At 40.3% G+C, this 13,178-nt stretch overlaps 1 protein-coding gene and 1 long non-coding RNA gene across 3 annotated transcripts; both read left to right on the top strand.

Annotated features, from left to right (window-relative positions):
• Positions 1-327: 327 nt before the first annotated feature.
• LOC133746523 (uncharacterized) lies at positions 328-2,958 on the top strand. The gene is made up of 4 exons (XR_009864210.1): positions 328-726; positions 808-1,097; positions 1,650-1,728; positions 2,658-2,958. It is a non-coding gene; the product is annotated as an uncharacterized LOC133746523 (long non-coding RNA).
• A 5,750-nt stretch (positions 2,959-8,708) lies between these two features.
• LOC133742953 (rab GTPase-activating protein 22) lies at positions 8,709-12,923 on the top strand. 2 transcript variants are annotated; one of them, XM_062170680.1, is made up of 5 exons: positions 8,709-9,153; positions 10,102-10,237; positions 10,357-10,406; positions 11,124-11,177; positions 11,338-12,923. In XM_062170680.1, exons 1-5 carry the CDS (start codon positions 8,948-8,950, stop codon positions 12,590-12,592), a joined length of 1,701 nt encoding a protein of 566 aa, XP_062026664.1. In that variant the 5' UTR covers positions 8,709-8,947; the 3' UTR covers positions 12,593-12,923. The 2 variants fall into 2 exon arrangements, with proteins under 2 accessions (XP_062026664.1, XP_062026665.1); XM_062170681.1 differs by having other exon boundaries at positions 9,012-9,456.
• Positions 12,924-13,178: the final 255 nt, after the last annotated feature.

Consider the following 13,178-nt stretch of genomic DNA (forward strand, 5'->3'; position numbering starts at 1 on the left):
TAAATTATTTTTCCGAGGACATTTTAGAAATGATTTCGTGCTCATGGGAGAAAGTATGAAGCTTGGAGGAGTGGTGAAATTGGTTCGAACAATTTTTATTCGAAAACTGAACGTTTTAGGGGAGGTCAAAGGAGTTGACTTTTTATACGTTCATAATTGGGGAAAACTTCCTTCATGAAAGTTGTAGAGCTCGTCGATACGATCTCGTGCATATGTGGTATGCAAAAATCAGAGTTCGTATGAATTAGTTATAATTTTTTTGAAAAAGTTTCCAGTTTAGTATAAAGCTGCCATTTTTGGAAATTACCAAAAATAATTTCAGTTCCATTTCTGGAAACCGAACTCTCTCTCTCTTGCGCGCGTCCGAGCCCAGAAAAAAAAACAGAGCAAAGCTCTCCGGCCGAGTTCTCCCTCCTCCGGCCACCAATCGACACCAGACCACCTCCCTTGCCTTCGCCTCGACGCCGCCTACCTGCTAGACGTGATCACTTCCACCGGAACGGCCTCAAATCCGGCAGTCGGAGCCGCAAACTTTGAAACAAAAATCGGTCAACGCCGGTTTTCTCCTAGCTCCGGCCACCAAAACTCACGATCCTTAGCTCCCTGAACTCGCCTCAACCTTCTGATCATCATTCTAGAAGGATCGCACCTGGAGTGATCGGATTCACGTTCGTCGGAGCTCGCCGGATTCTGGAAATTTTCCACCACCACCGAAGCTTTTGATAGGTATATCTCGAGTTGTAGTGCATCGTTTTGAGTGATTCTTGAACTGGTAAACTCACCTTGAGTTTCTTAACAACTCTCTAGAAGGAATCGAAGCCTGAAATTGAAGTTTTGACGTCGAAATCAAGCCTTGCCGGATTTTGCAAAATTCTGGAATTTTTCCGACCACCGAAGCTTTCGATCGGTATATCTCGAGCTACAGACCATATTTTTCTGTGATTCTTGAACCAGTGAGTTCTTCTTGAGTTTCTTAACAACTCTTCAGAAGGAATCGAAGCCTTAAATTGACGTTTTTACGTCGAATTGGAGCTCGCCGTTTTCTGCAGTTTCTCGCCGGTTTCTGGAAAATTCTGGCCACCTTCATACTGTTCAAGGTAATTTTCGACCCCTTCCGGTCATTTTCAGACTTCGTGCTAGTTATGAAAGTTGTCAAGCATGATGAGAGGAAGAAGAGCAGCCCGGCCCCGACACCATTGGTGGTGGTCGGCGGCGGCTCTGCCACTAACTCCGGCGGCCCTTTCCGGCCACCTCCGGGGATCAAAAATATGGTTTCTGTACATTTTCAGATTCTATATTTCAATACGATCATTTCGATATATTATACGCAATTTTTGGATATCGTATGATTAAGTTATGAATTTTTAAGTTTAGATCGATTTCGATCGTTAGATTTGTGATCTGTGAAGTTAGTACCGTCAGATGGACTTGTAGTTTTGATATGATGATCTTCTGACAGTCCCAGTGGCTTTGTATGGTCATGGGCGAAGATCCGACCGTTGGATCTTCGTATAAATGCAAAACAGTGATTAGGAAGGCGATCCGTGAGGATCCGACCGTTGGATCATCATGTAATTTCAATCCGACCGTTGGATTGTCGTTTGATTATGTTTTTGATTATTGGCTAAGTTAAGTTCATGTTTGATTAGGTGATCGACGGTTTGATTTGGCGGACGATTCGTGAAATTGTATTTTGAGCTGTTAAGAAGACGCAGCGGGAATTTAGAGGTGAGTAAACCTCACGTGGTTCATATTACGAACCGAATAAATTTAATTACCTTATTTTGTCGTAATTGCGTGAAAATATTTATGAAATAAATATTTGTTTTAAAATCATATGGACTTGATCAACTACGGTCCATGGGTAAGTAAAATGATTTTTACTATACAAATGAATTTCTCGGTTTATTGCATGTGAACTATAGTTGGTATTAGTGATTATCCCTGAGCGGATAATTACGTATATATATATTTACGTGATTATATGTGAATGGTGTGACATTGAAGAGTGTGGAATTGGGATGATTAAATTATCATGAATTGACATGTAACTTACCATATTTATATGTGATGAACATGATTGATGAGTTCTTGTTAATATTCATGATTTACATTGGAGGATGTATAGAGTTAGAGAATGTAGGATTCTGAGGATGAGGTGTCCGAAGTTCGACGGTTAAGGATAACCGGAGTGTTTGTGTACTGAGGACGGGGATGTCCAAGGTGCGACGGTTTATTATTAACCGAAGTTGTGTGCTGAGGACGGGGATGTCCAAAGCGCGACGGTTTATTATTAACCGAAGTATATGGTGCTGAGGACGGGGATGTCCAAAGCGCGACGGTTATAGGGTTAACCGAAGTATTTTTGCCGTTGCTTGACCCTAGGCCAAGGTGTCAGAGGTAACGAGGCAGTTAGAGCTCTAACGTGTTATGGGATGGGACCAAAGTGGTGATAGTGTTGTGTGATAGGACCAAAGTGGTGATATTGAATTGGTTGACGTTTGCGTCGTGGATGTTGAGATTGTTGGTTGTGTTGTTGAGTTATAAGAATTGTAATTTAAAATCAACAGTTCTTTCTTGTTTACTCATACTGGCTGTAAAAAGCTTACCGGGTTTTGTGTTGTTGCAACTCCCGGTACACTATTCAAATTGTGTAGCGGGTAATCCTACAGGTCAGGAGAACCAGGACGGTGATCGGGCTGCTTAGAGTAGTGTTATGTGAATTACAGCATTATATTGTGAGGTTTGTTATGCTCATTTAGAGCTTTACGATTTTACTTTGTAAGAGTGAATTGTAATAATTAACTCGAGGTTTTCGAGTTTTGTGTTGAGTGGCGAGTGGTGTGTTTGTTTCTGAGAAAAAAAAAATTCAGAACGTTATTTGTATTAATTGTTTATTCATGTTTCGGATTTGAATTTATTATTCAAAATTCGGGGCGTGACAACATTAATTTCTCTTCGGTTGTCTCGATGGACATCTGTTGTTTGTACCCCTTGATATGGTCCACCGGGTCGGTCGTTCCGTCGTATTTTTGGAATACCGGCGTGGTAAACCGGCGGGGTTTTGCCGCATTAAGAATGTCGTCGGAAAACGGAGACTTACCGACGTCCCTTGCGATTTCCGCCGCTAGCTCTCGTGGGCCGGCACGCTTGCATGCATCAATCATTTTTTCCATCTTCTCACGCCACGATTCGTTGCGCGCCCTTTTGGATTGTCCTAATCCGGCTCCGCCATTTTGCCCCCCATTAGACGTGCCCCCCACCCCCTCGACGAGGGGTCCACCAGAGATTCCCCCGATAATGTCGCTGGCGCCCGCGCTTGCTACCACGTTGTTAGTTTGGTGGAGATCACCGATGGCGTCGTCGTCTGACGAATCACTGTCAAGTTGTAGGAACCTTTCAAGTTTCCGTCGACGACGGGCCTCGTGGTCCCGCTTTTCCTTCCGAAATTGCTCGAGCTCTTGCCTCAACCGCTGCGTCTCATCAGTTGGAGGCAGGTTCAGGTCGCCGATGAGGCTCAGGATGGACCCATTCGGTGGCTGGTGGGGAGGAATTTCATCACTACCAGTCCTTAGTGACAGAAATGGAATCCCGTCGGGGGCAGCTCCCGCCATCACTTTTTAGGGAAAAGTGTTTCCCACAGACGGCGCCACTTGTTGGTGTCGAAAAATTCCGTAGAGGAGTTTGACTCACCAATGAATGCGGACTGGAGCGGGAGCTGACCGGGAACGATCGAGAAGCTTACCTCGAGCGTTGACCTGGAGTTTGACCGTCAGCTCGAGGAGAATGGGGGGTACCTACAGAAAACTCTCCGATGCCTAAGTCAGTATGTTTATTAGTAGTGGAGTAGAGTGAATTGGAATTCAATGCATTACCTTGACGTCGAGCAGCCTATTTATAGGTGTACCTCGGCGTGGGCTGCAAGTAAACTTGCACAGCAAGCCGTAGTGACTTGAGCGGCACGCCACCATTAAGGCCGTATTTACTCCTGCAATAACCGTCACTTATTGGCGGCCATGATTGTCATACTGAATGTCGCATTTATCGTCGCATTTACAGCTACATTAACCGTTGCATTTACTGTTGTCATTACTTCTCTTTAATTGCCTTGATTGCCGGGTCAAATTTATTGACCACCCCCACAATAAGTCTAGAATTAACTACCTAAGAACAATTCCTATTACCAGTTAAGTCTCAATTCATTGTTCCTAGATGCATAAAGCTTTGAGTTTAGATAATCATGCAAGCAAACCAATCCTAGATCTAGGTGATTTTAACTCACAACCTTCACATGCACATAGAGGATGCTATCATGCTATTAATGTTCAAGGTTAACTACTCCCTAAACATTTTTTCATGAGATGACAAACACAACACATTCAAAATAGTTAAGTTTGAATGAATGCATTCACTTCTTGAATTAGCATATGAAGATGAAAATCATAAATAACATCAAATGCAAATTAAAACATCAATTCATACAAGTTTGGCTAGGGCTTTCAACCCTAGCCCCAACAAAGTACTACTCACTCATAATTACATATACTAACTTCATAATCAAATTAAACACCAAAATATAATCTAGAGTAAAAGGGATAGAGTTGGCTTAGTGGTGTGTCGGATGGTCCCCAAGCTCACGTCTTGGTGGTGATGGTGGTGGTGGTGATTCCCTCTCCTTCTTGCTCTTGAAGATTTGATGATAAAAGATAGTGAAGCTTGTATTATGTATTGTGTGAATAGGTGGCCTAGATGGAGAAAATGATGATAGAAAAGAGAGTGGAGAAATGATGTAGTAGTGATGGTGTTAATGGAGGTAGAGGATAAGAAATGGTGGTGGTGATGAAGGAGATAGAGTAGTATGGATAGTATGAATTTGGATTTTGGGAGGTGGAGATGGAGGTTTTGTGAAGGAGATGAAGAGAGAAAGAAGATGTAATGGATGAAGGAATTGGTGATTTTCTTCTTTGTTGTAGCCTCTATTTATAGGCTACCAAGCAAAACTATTTGGCTTTAAACAAATGATGATGGGTTAGGTTTGAGCATTTAAACATTGATGGAATTTGTTAGGTTTGAATATTTAAACACTAATGGAATTTGTTAGGTTTGAGTCACTTTCTACTCATTTTTCCTTCAATTAATTCTCCACCAAGAATTCAGATTTTTCCCGTGACTTCTTCATATGAAATGATCCACCATGAGTGTAGATCATTGTGTCAAATTTTCAGAATTTATTTCCATGCCATTGGGCCGAAATCGCTGCTGGACTTCTTACAGGTCCAGTTTTCCAGTTTTGCTTCTGCATAAAATTGGGCTGACTGTTTGAAGGCCTTCCACTTCTATTTGGCTCTTGCACTCTTCATAAGAAATTTTTCTTAGGATGTCTAGAATGGATCTGGAATGTTTCAGCTCATTTGAAGTTCATTTGGTCAGGTGGTCGCTCCTTCTTCCTTGCTTGGCTTGGTTTCTCCTAGCCGGAATAGGAAAATGTGTAAAGTTGACATTTTTAGTGCATTTCCATTTTTCTCCATCATTTTCTAGCATGATAAGGAAAACATAATAAATATATATAAATAAACACAAAGGTTAAGCAAAAGTACAAGATTAGGGAAATAATGAAATTGGATTAGTCAACATTAAATTTAGACTTTAGAACAAGTAATTTCCATGTTTTAGGAGACAAATATGTATATGAATTATGATCCAACAGTACATTTCAAATGTTGTTTGTTAAGTTCAACTTTTCATGGACTGTTGTGGGTAATTGGAGTTAGATATATGCCAATGTGATATGTGCTTGTAATTGTATTTTTCTAGGTGCCCAAACCTTGAGGTTCTTTCGATCAAGTGCTGCCCGAATGTGACTGATGCATCCATCGCTGACATAGAGTTTCGGTGCACCATGATTAAGGAACTTGACATCAGCTATTGCTAGATCATTCTGAACACGCTGGGATTGTTCCTGAGGAGTATTTAAAAACTTGCCCTCACGATGGAAATTCAGAAGTTGATGCAATTGGCAAATCAGAGCACAACATGTTGGTTAGGATATGGAAGTGGAGCTGATGATGTTAACTAATAGTAGCTTTTTTATTGTTGAAGGCTGTTGGTTTTGGTGAAGGTGTAAACTTATACTTTTGACCATGACTCCAATTTGAAGTGAATTGTTAAGTTTCTATGTATCAAAAGATTGTGCAGGACTCCAATTTGGAGTGAATTAATATGAAAAGTTTCTATGTATGAAGAAATTCTGCAGAGTATTATTTAGATGAATGAGAATTTCATTTTTTATCTTAACTTTGGCAAATGACCAGCCATGTATGCCTCCTTGTTAAGCTACTGAATATGAATCAAATTGAAACTCAAAAGTTTGTTACCAAAAGTCCTATACATACACAACAAATTGAGCAGAAAGTGGCAAACTGATGGACAAAATTGGAAAAAACTAAAGCTGCAGAAAACTAAACTGCAGAAAATTAAAACTGCAGAAAATTAAAACTGCAGAAAACTAAAACTGCAGAAACCTAAAACTGCAGAAACATAAAACTGCAGAAAGCTAAAACTGCAGAAAACTAATGCTTGTTCTTGTAATGTGTATGTCTTCTAATACTAAACCCAACTCTTCGCCCATACATGTTATAAAACTCATATGCTAATTCTTCTGAGTCAAACTCCATACCATTCCTTGGCTTTTAATCTGGACTAGTCGAGTCATCTCTATCCATAGGCTCCATTCAATCATTGATTTTCAATCTATAACATATAAAATCTGTATTAACATTCCAATCAAATTCAGAAGCAAAATGGATCATGCTATGAAGTTTGGTTTATATGCTACTCTGTTTTCACTACTCTGTTCAGTTTTTAGCTCTGAAACAAAAAAAAAAATAGAAGAATCTGATATCACAAACCATTGAGTCAGATCAAGAGAATAAGAATGATTGAATCATGTCTTAGCTAAACATATATACATAGAACCAAAACCCATCGATACAAGGCTGAGATTTCAAAGAACCAAAACCCAAAACTAAAAACGCTAAATGGGAAAAGATCAGGATCCATAAGATCAATCTATAGAGCTAGATACATATACCTGAATGATGAAAGCAAAGTACCAGCACCTATAGATGAATGAAATTTGGACTGAGACAAAAAAGTGATCGTGAAGAATAAAGACGTTTCAGCACTGAGGAAGAGAAGGTTTGATTGGAGGGAACTAGCAGAAGGTGAAAATTGTTGGAGGGAAACTTGAAAAACCCTTGACGTTAAAGAACTATTTGGAGATTGTTAGTGAAGTTCAGTTTTTCTGTGTTGTAAGCATTATAGCCCTTGGATTGAACCAGTAACACGTGGCCAGCTGAGAGAGAAGTCCAAGCAGATCCTAGCAAAATGAACTCTAGCAGAGAAGCCGAGTCCGTCTCTTTAGGCATATGTAATGCCTCATAATTTTGATGAACTTCAACCATTTATTATTTTGATCCCGTTGGACTTGTTTTGACAAACTAAATTGCAGCGTGGTTGGTCGATTAGCCTAGTATGAGACCCTTATGTGTAACGTTCGAATCCTAACTTCCACCAGCTTGTAGCCAGTAGGTTTGAGGGGTCTTCGGGTTCTCGCGCCTGTGAGGGGGGATCAGTCTGACTTTGTTGGGATACCCTTGTAAACCTCGGTCCAAATATTGATTAGGTGGATATGTTACTAACTCGCTAACGTAACTGATGTGGTTTGGTACTTCACCCCGATAAAAAAAATAAAAAAAATAAAAATTCAGCATGAATGAGTTCCAAACTCTAATTTTCACAAAAAAAAAAAAAATCCCCTTCGATGTTATTTTTTAATATTGCTAATTAAAGTGAGATTAGTTTAAGATTCTTTATCTGTTTTGGTCGAAAATGAAGATTCCATTGCCAAAGTCTATCCCATGCTTCATGTGGCATTTTGTAATGGCATTAGGACAAAAGTAATGGCATGTGGTCCGGCACTAATTGTCTCCCCATTAGGCTCATAGCACGTGAGTAATTGTCATCTTAATCTTTATCCCAATTCCTTACTAATAGCGATAATCCCCGATTTGGCTTTTGACTTTTGTAGTTAAGCCTTTCCTTTTATTTTTTTCACTTGCGCTTTTCTGGGAGTAAATGAGGCACGCCTCAATGATACATAGCAATTTATGCAGATCAGTCGCTGTGCATGATGTCGGAAAAGTAAGAGAGGAAAGAAAAAATGTAAATATGTAACACATACACTTCCCTTGATTTCATTATGTCAATCTCTTTTCTATAAGTAGGAGTTTTTAAATTCAATTTATTATTAATTTTTCTTAAAAGCGTATCATGTACAATTAAATTACGTAAATATTGTTGTACGTTAAAGTGATTATAAGCATTTACCGCGATATTAAAAATTCTAAGTTTGGAATGTAAGAGGATTTTATGAATGTCTGCTATTATGGACATATTTCCTTTGAAAAAAACGATGTGTTTTTTACATTTTCCTTAATTGCAGAACTTATATGTGTCGATGCGCATAATGACGGTATTGTGTTGCAACCTGTCTCACTCGATTTTATTTTAATAAGAATTTCTTTTTACTGTAGTAGTAGTTTTCAATTGGGCCGGGTTGGTCACATATGTAGAACCCGGATCCGGATCCGGATCCGGATCCTCCCCAAGTGTTCGATGTACATTCCCACTTCCCAGTCTCCTCCCCACTCTCTCACCTGAAAGAGAGAGAGATGGAGATAATATCCCAACGAAAATAATATCCGATTTATTTATTTTTTTAATAATTTCTGCCTTTCATGGAAAGAGAGCGAAAGAGAGAAAAGAAAAGCAGTTAGGAGCAAAAAAGGGTTTCAGTTTCGGTTAAAGGAGTGAGAACCCCAATCGCGATTGTGAAGAAGAAGCAGTAAATAGCTGAGAGACCAGGCCTCATCGGATTCCCTCATTGATGCCCCTCGGCGGTGATGATCGTCGGCAATGGATCGTGTTCGCGGAGGGTAGCAGCACCGGAGGCGGGAGGAGCGCCTCGCTTATCGGCGGCGGCGGAACCGGAACCGGCTTCTGGGCTTGGACTGCTCCCTCCAATGTCGGATTAGCCGTCGCCGTCACGGCCATGGCCGGAATCGCCTTGGCCGCCACTGTCGTCTACTCTAGGTAAAATCGAATCTCGCAAATTTGTTGTGAACCGGAAACCCTAAGATTATTGTTTAAGAGCTTAAGATACAGAGAGATATAGGTAGAGAGAGAGAGAGAGAGAGAGATTAGATTACAGATATATAGAGATATGCTTACGGAACAGAAACCCTTAATGAGAGCCCTAAGAAGAAGTCACACTTCTTCTACTTCATCTCCGACGTCGTCAAATTCGTCCTCACCGTCATCGTCGTCGTGGATTCATTTGCGATCGGTTTTGTTAGTCGTTGCTTCTTCGTCTTCCTCACCAGTTTCCACTGATCGGTGAGTTTTCACTGTTCCATCATCTGTCTTCTTCCCCAAACATTAAATTCCGTCCCTTTATTTACAAATTTTTATTGATTTGAAAGGAAAGCTCGGATTTTTGTTTCGGTTACCAAATGTTCTAAGCAGCCAACAGAGTTATTTAGCTTTTAATCTTTTTTGTTTGGTATTGCCCTCCTAGATCCCGATCTGGAAGTTCCTTTGTGTCCAAAAATGTCTTCTTCAGCTAGTTTTCGCTAGGGTTCCCTCTGATACTCTCTTTGTGGGCTTCAGATTCTCATTATTGGTTTTTGCTTTTCCATGAATGAGCTTGAACTGTGTCTTGGCATTAAGCATTACAAGTGGTCAAATTCAGTGTTATAATGTTTCCTGAAATCCTTATTCCATTTCATTGTCTCTGATTCATATAAACATATGCTTCATCATGGATATTCTGTTTAGTCATAAAAATTGTATTGTCCGAATTTGTTCTCTCTCTGTGGTAGCAATGTTGTACTTGCTGCTTTTCTAATGGGCCTTGTTTCGATAGATGAATTGCACCTCACATGCTCTGTATACCACTTTGGATTGTTGGTTGTGTTTGTCTTAATATCCTCTCCTAGTGAAAGGTGAAAACTAATATGTTTTGTTTTGCTGTTTTCTCAGGGGCAGTCTTAAATCACCCTGGTCGCGAAGGAGAAAAAAACACGCACTTCTACCTAAACAATGGAAAAGTTTCTTTACACCAGAAGGGAAACTCACTGATGGTGGTGTCAAGTTCTTAAAAAAAGTTCGCAGTGGAGTATGTGATTGACCTTTTTTCTTTCTTCTATTCTCTTTTTAGTGTCAAAATTGGCTTTCAGTATTTAGTAACTTAAGTGCTACAACTATTGGATATTAATTAATTATTTTCCAATGCAGGGTGTTGATCCAAGTATACGAGCTGAAGTGTGGCCTTTCCTCCTTGGAGTGTAAGTATTTTACCGATACTTGATTTTGTTGTGTGTTCTGGACAGATTATTTGAGAAAGATTTACCTATGTTTTAAGAATTGGTTACTGCTACTTTTTCTAGTTCTGTGGAATGCTTGATTTATGGATCTTTGCTGGTTTTGATCTTGAATAATGATCGGCTTTTCATCTATCAACCAGTTAAATTATCTAGTCTAATCTGTTGTGTTCTATCTTGTATTTTCTGAGTGCTTGGGAATACATGCACATGGGTTTATAATCACCATTTTGGTTTTAACTTGGTTCCTGTGAATTTCGTAAGTGCCAAAGATTTGGTATACTAGGGAGCAACGGAGAACCACAGTATGTTTAACCATTTCATTTATAATTTAGAGGATTAATGCTCATGCATTTGGTCATAGAAATCTGCATTAGGTGAATGGTATTTGGTTATAATAGGTAATTTCTACTTGCATTATTAATTTATTGTGCTTTTTCATTACTTGTCCAGCTTAGTTTTGTTGCTGTGAGGGTACCAATAGTTGGGACCGTAATTCTAGTTTGGTATAAAGAAAAGTGGAACCTTAATGCTGTAGTAGTAGTATCTGAGAAAAATGGACTTCGCAAAATGTGCTCTCTCTCTCTCTCTCTCTCATGAGCTCAAAATTTTTGGCTGTCCTTTTTCACTGCTGGTTGATCTTTGCTGATATATTGACATTGAATTTCTTTTGATCAACAGCTATGACGTGAACAGTTCTAAGGAAGAAAGAGAATCTGTAAAAACTCAGAAAAGGTATTGTCATTCAGTTCTTTGTCCTCTTCCTATGTGTGCATTTGTGATCCCGATTAAATTTTTCTATGTCATGTTCCCTGTCAGCTCCCCTCTCCTTGCTTGTTTCTGTGTGTTTTCGTTCCTCACCTTGTCAACATTCTTTTTTCTATTTGTAATTCAGAAGAGAATATGAGGACTTGCGGAGACAATGCCGGAGGCTTTTAACACAAAGCGAAAAGAGCTTTAAGTTAAAAGAAACTTCTGGAAACAGTAGCAATGAGGGCAGTGGGGAGTTTAGTCAAGTTGTAGATTCCACTGGCCCAGGGGATGTTACAAGTTCCAGGGGATCATTTTCAACTGAGGCAGGAAGCAAATTGCCCGAGGATACAAAATACGCTGCCAGCCATCAAGCTGTTCAGATGTCTGAATTATGCGAAGGAGATGGTGAGAAGAGTGGAGTCACCTGTGAAGATGCCTCTGCAGGTGACACAGAATCAACTGATTCTGATTCATCTGAAGATGCTGATATCACTCGACCTTTACTTACTACTGAAGGAACTGAAGAGAATTGTGTTGATGACAATGCTAAGGAAAACTCCTCTGTCTCCAATACAGAAAACAGGCGCAAATCCTACACAGCAGAAGATTATGCCACATGGCAGAGAATCATCCGCCTCGATGCTGTGCGTGCAAATGATGAATGGATAATATATTCACCCTCTCAGGCTGATGTCTCAGAGATCAAGGCACATCGATTAGCTGAGAATGTCGGGATGAAGGATTATGAACACTTGGAGCCATGCAGGATTTTTCATGCTGCTCGCCTGGTTGCAATCCTGGAAGCCTATGCTCTGTATGATCCTGAAATTGGTTACTGCCAAGGGATGAGCGATCTACTTACTCCTATCATCTCAGTGATGGAAGAGGACGATGAAGCCTTCTGGTGCTTTGTGGGTTTTATGAAAAAGGCTCGGCATAACTTCCGGCTGGATGAGGCTGGGATTCGGAGGCAGCTTAGCATTATTTCTAAGATTATCAAGGGCAAAGATGTTACTCTCTATAGACACCTGGAGAAGCTTCAAGCAGAGGATTGCTTTTTTGTGTATAGAATGGTAGTGGTTCTCTTCAGGAGGGAGTTGAGCTTTGAGCAAACACTTTGCCTCTGGGAGGTAATGTGGGCAGATCAGGCTGCAATCAGGGCGGGAATTGCCAAGTCTGCTTGGGGGAGGATGAGGCTGAGAGCCCCGCCCACTGACGATCTCTTGCTGTATGCAATAGCGGCATGTGTGCTGCAGCGAAGGAAGCTGATAGTAGAGAAGTACAGCAGCATGGAAGAGATCATGAGGGAGTGCAATAGCATGGCTGGCTGTCTGGATGTTTGGAAGCTTTTAGACGATGCTCATGATTTGGTGGTAACCCTTAATGACAAGATTTAGAGAACTACTGCGAGGGGGTTTGGTTTTCTTTGCTCTCTTATTTGTTCCCAGATTCCCCGTTCCCTTTTCTTTTTAGTTGTTATTGCACCACTTGAGGTTCCCATTCAAACGAAGGGATCTCAAGGCCACTTTCACACTGCTTAAAAAGCAATTTCTGTATTGAACTAAAATTATGGGATTTATAATGTGTTGCCCGCACTCTGATGCTCATCGGAGTGATTGTGGCAGCAAAAGCAGATTTAGTAATTCCGAGCATTCTGACTGGGGGCTTTTCTGAGTGGTGTTAACACTTGACATTTAGTAAATAACCATGCGTTTGCGTTTGGATATGCTTTGTATGGGACTCTGGTTGAGACTTAAATCACTTACTAGTGCTTACATATCCTCGCAGGCTTTCACTGATTTGTGCCCTTCACCAATTCAATAAGATACATAAAAGCCTTTGGAATGCTTCCAACAAGTACCATTGTCAGCCATTTCAGATATATTTGGGGGATATATAGATTGCAAAATGGAACCTAGAGGCAACTAAGAGGTCTTATACTAACGAAACTTTTACCACTCACCCTCCCTTTACCACAACAAA

Source organism: Rosa rugosa, chromosome 4 (assembly GCF_958449725.1).
Source record: "Rosa rugosa chromosome 4, drRosRugo1.1, whole genome shotgun sequence".
Classification (NCBI taxonomy): Eukaryota; Viridiplantae; Streptophyta; class Magnoliopsida; order Rosales; family Rosaceae; genus Rosa; species Rosa rugosa.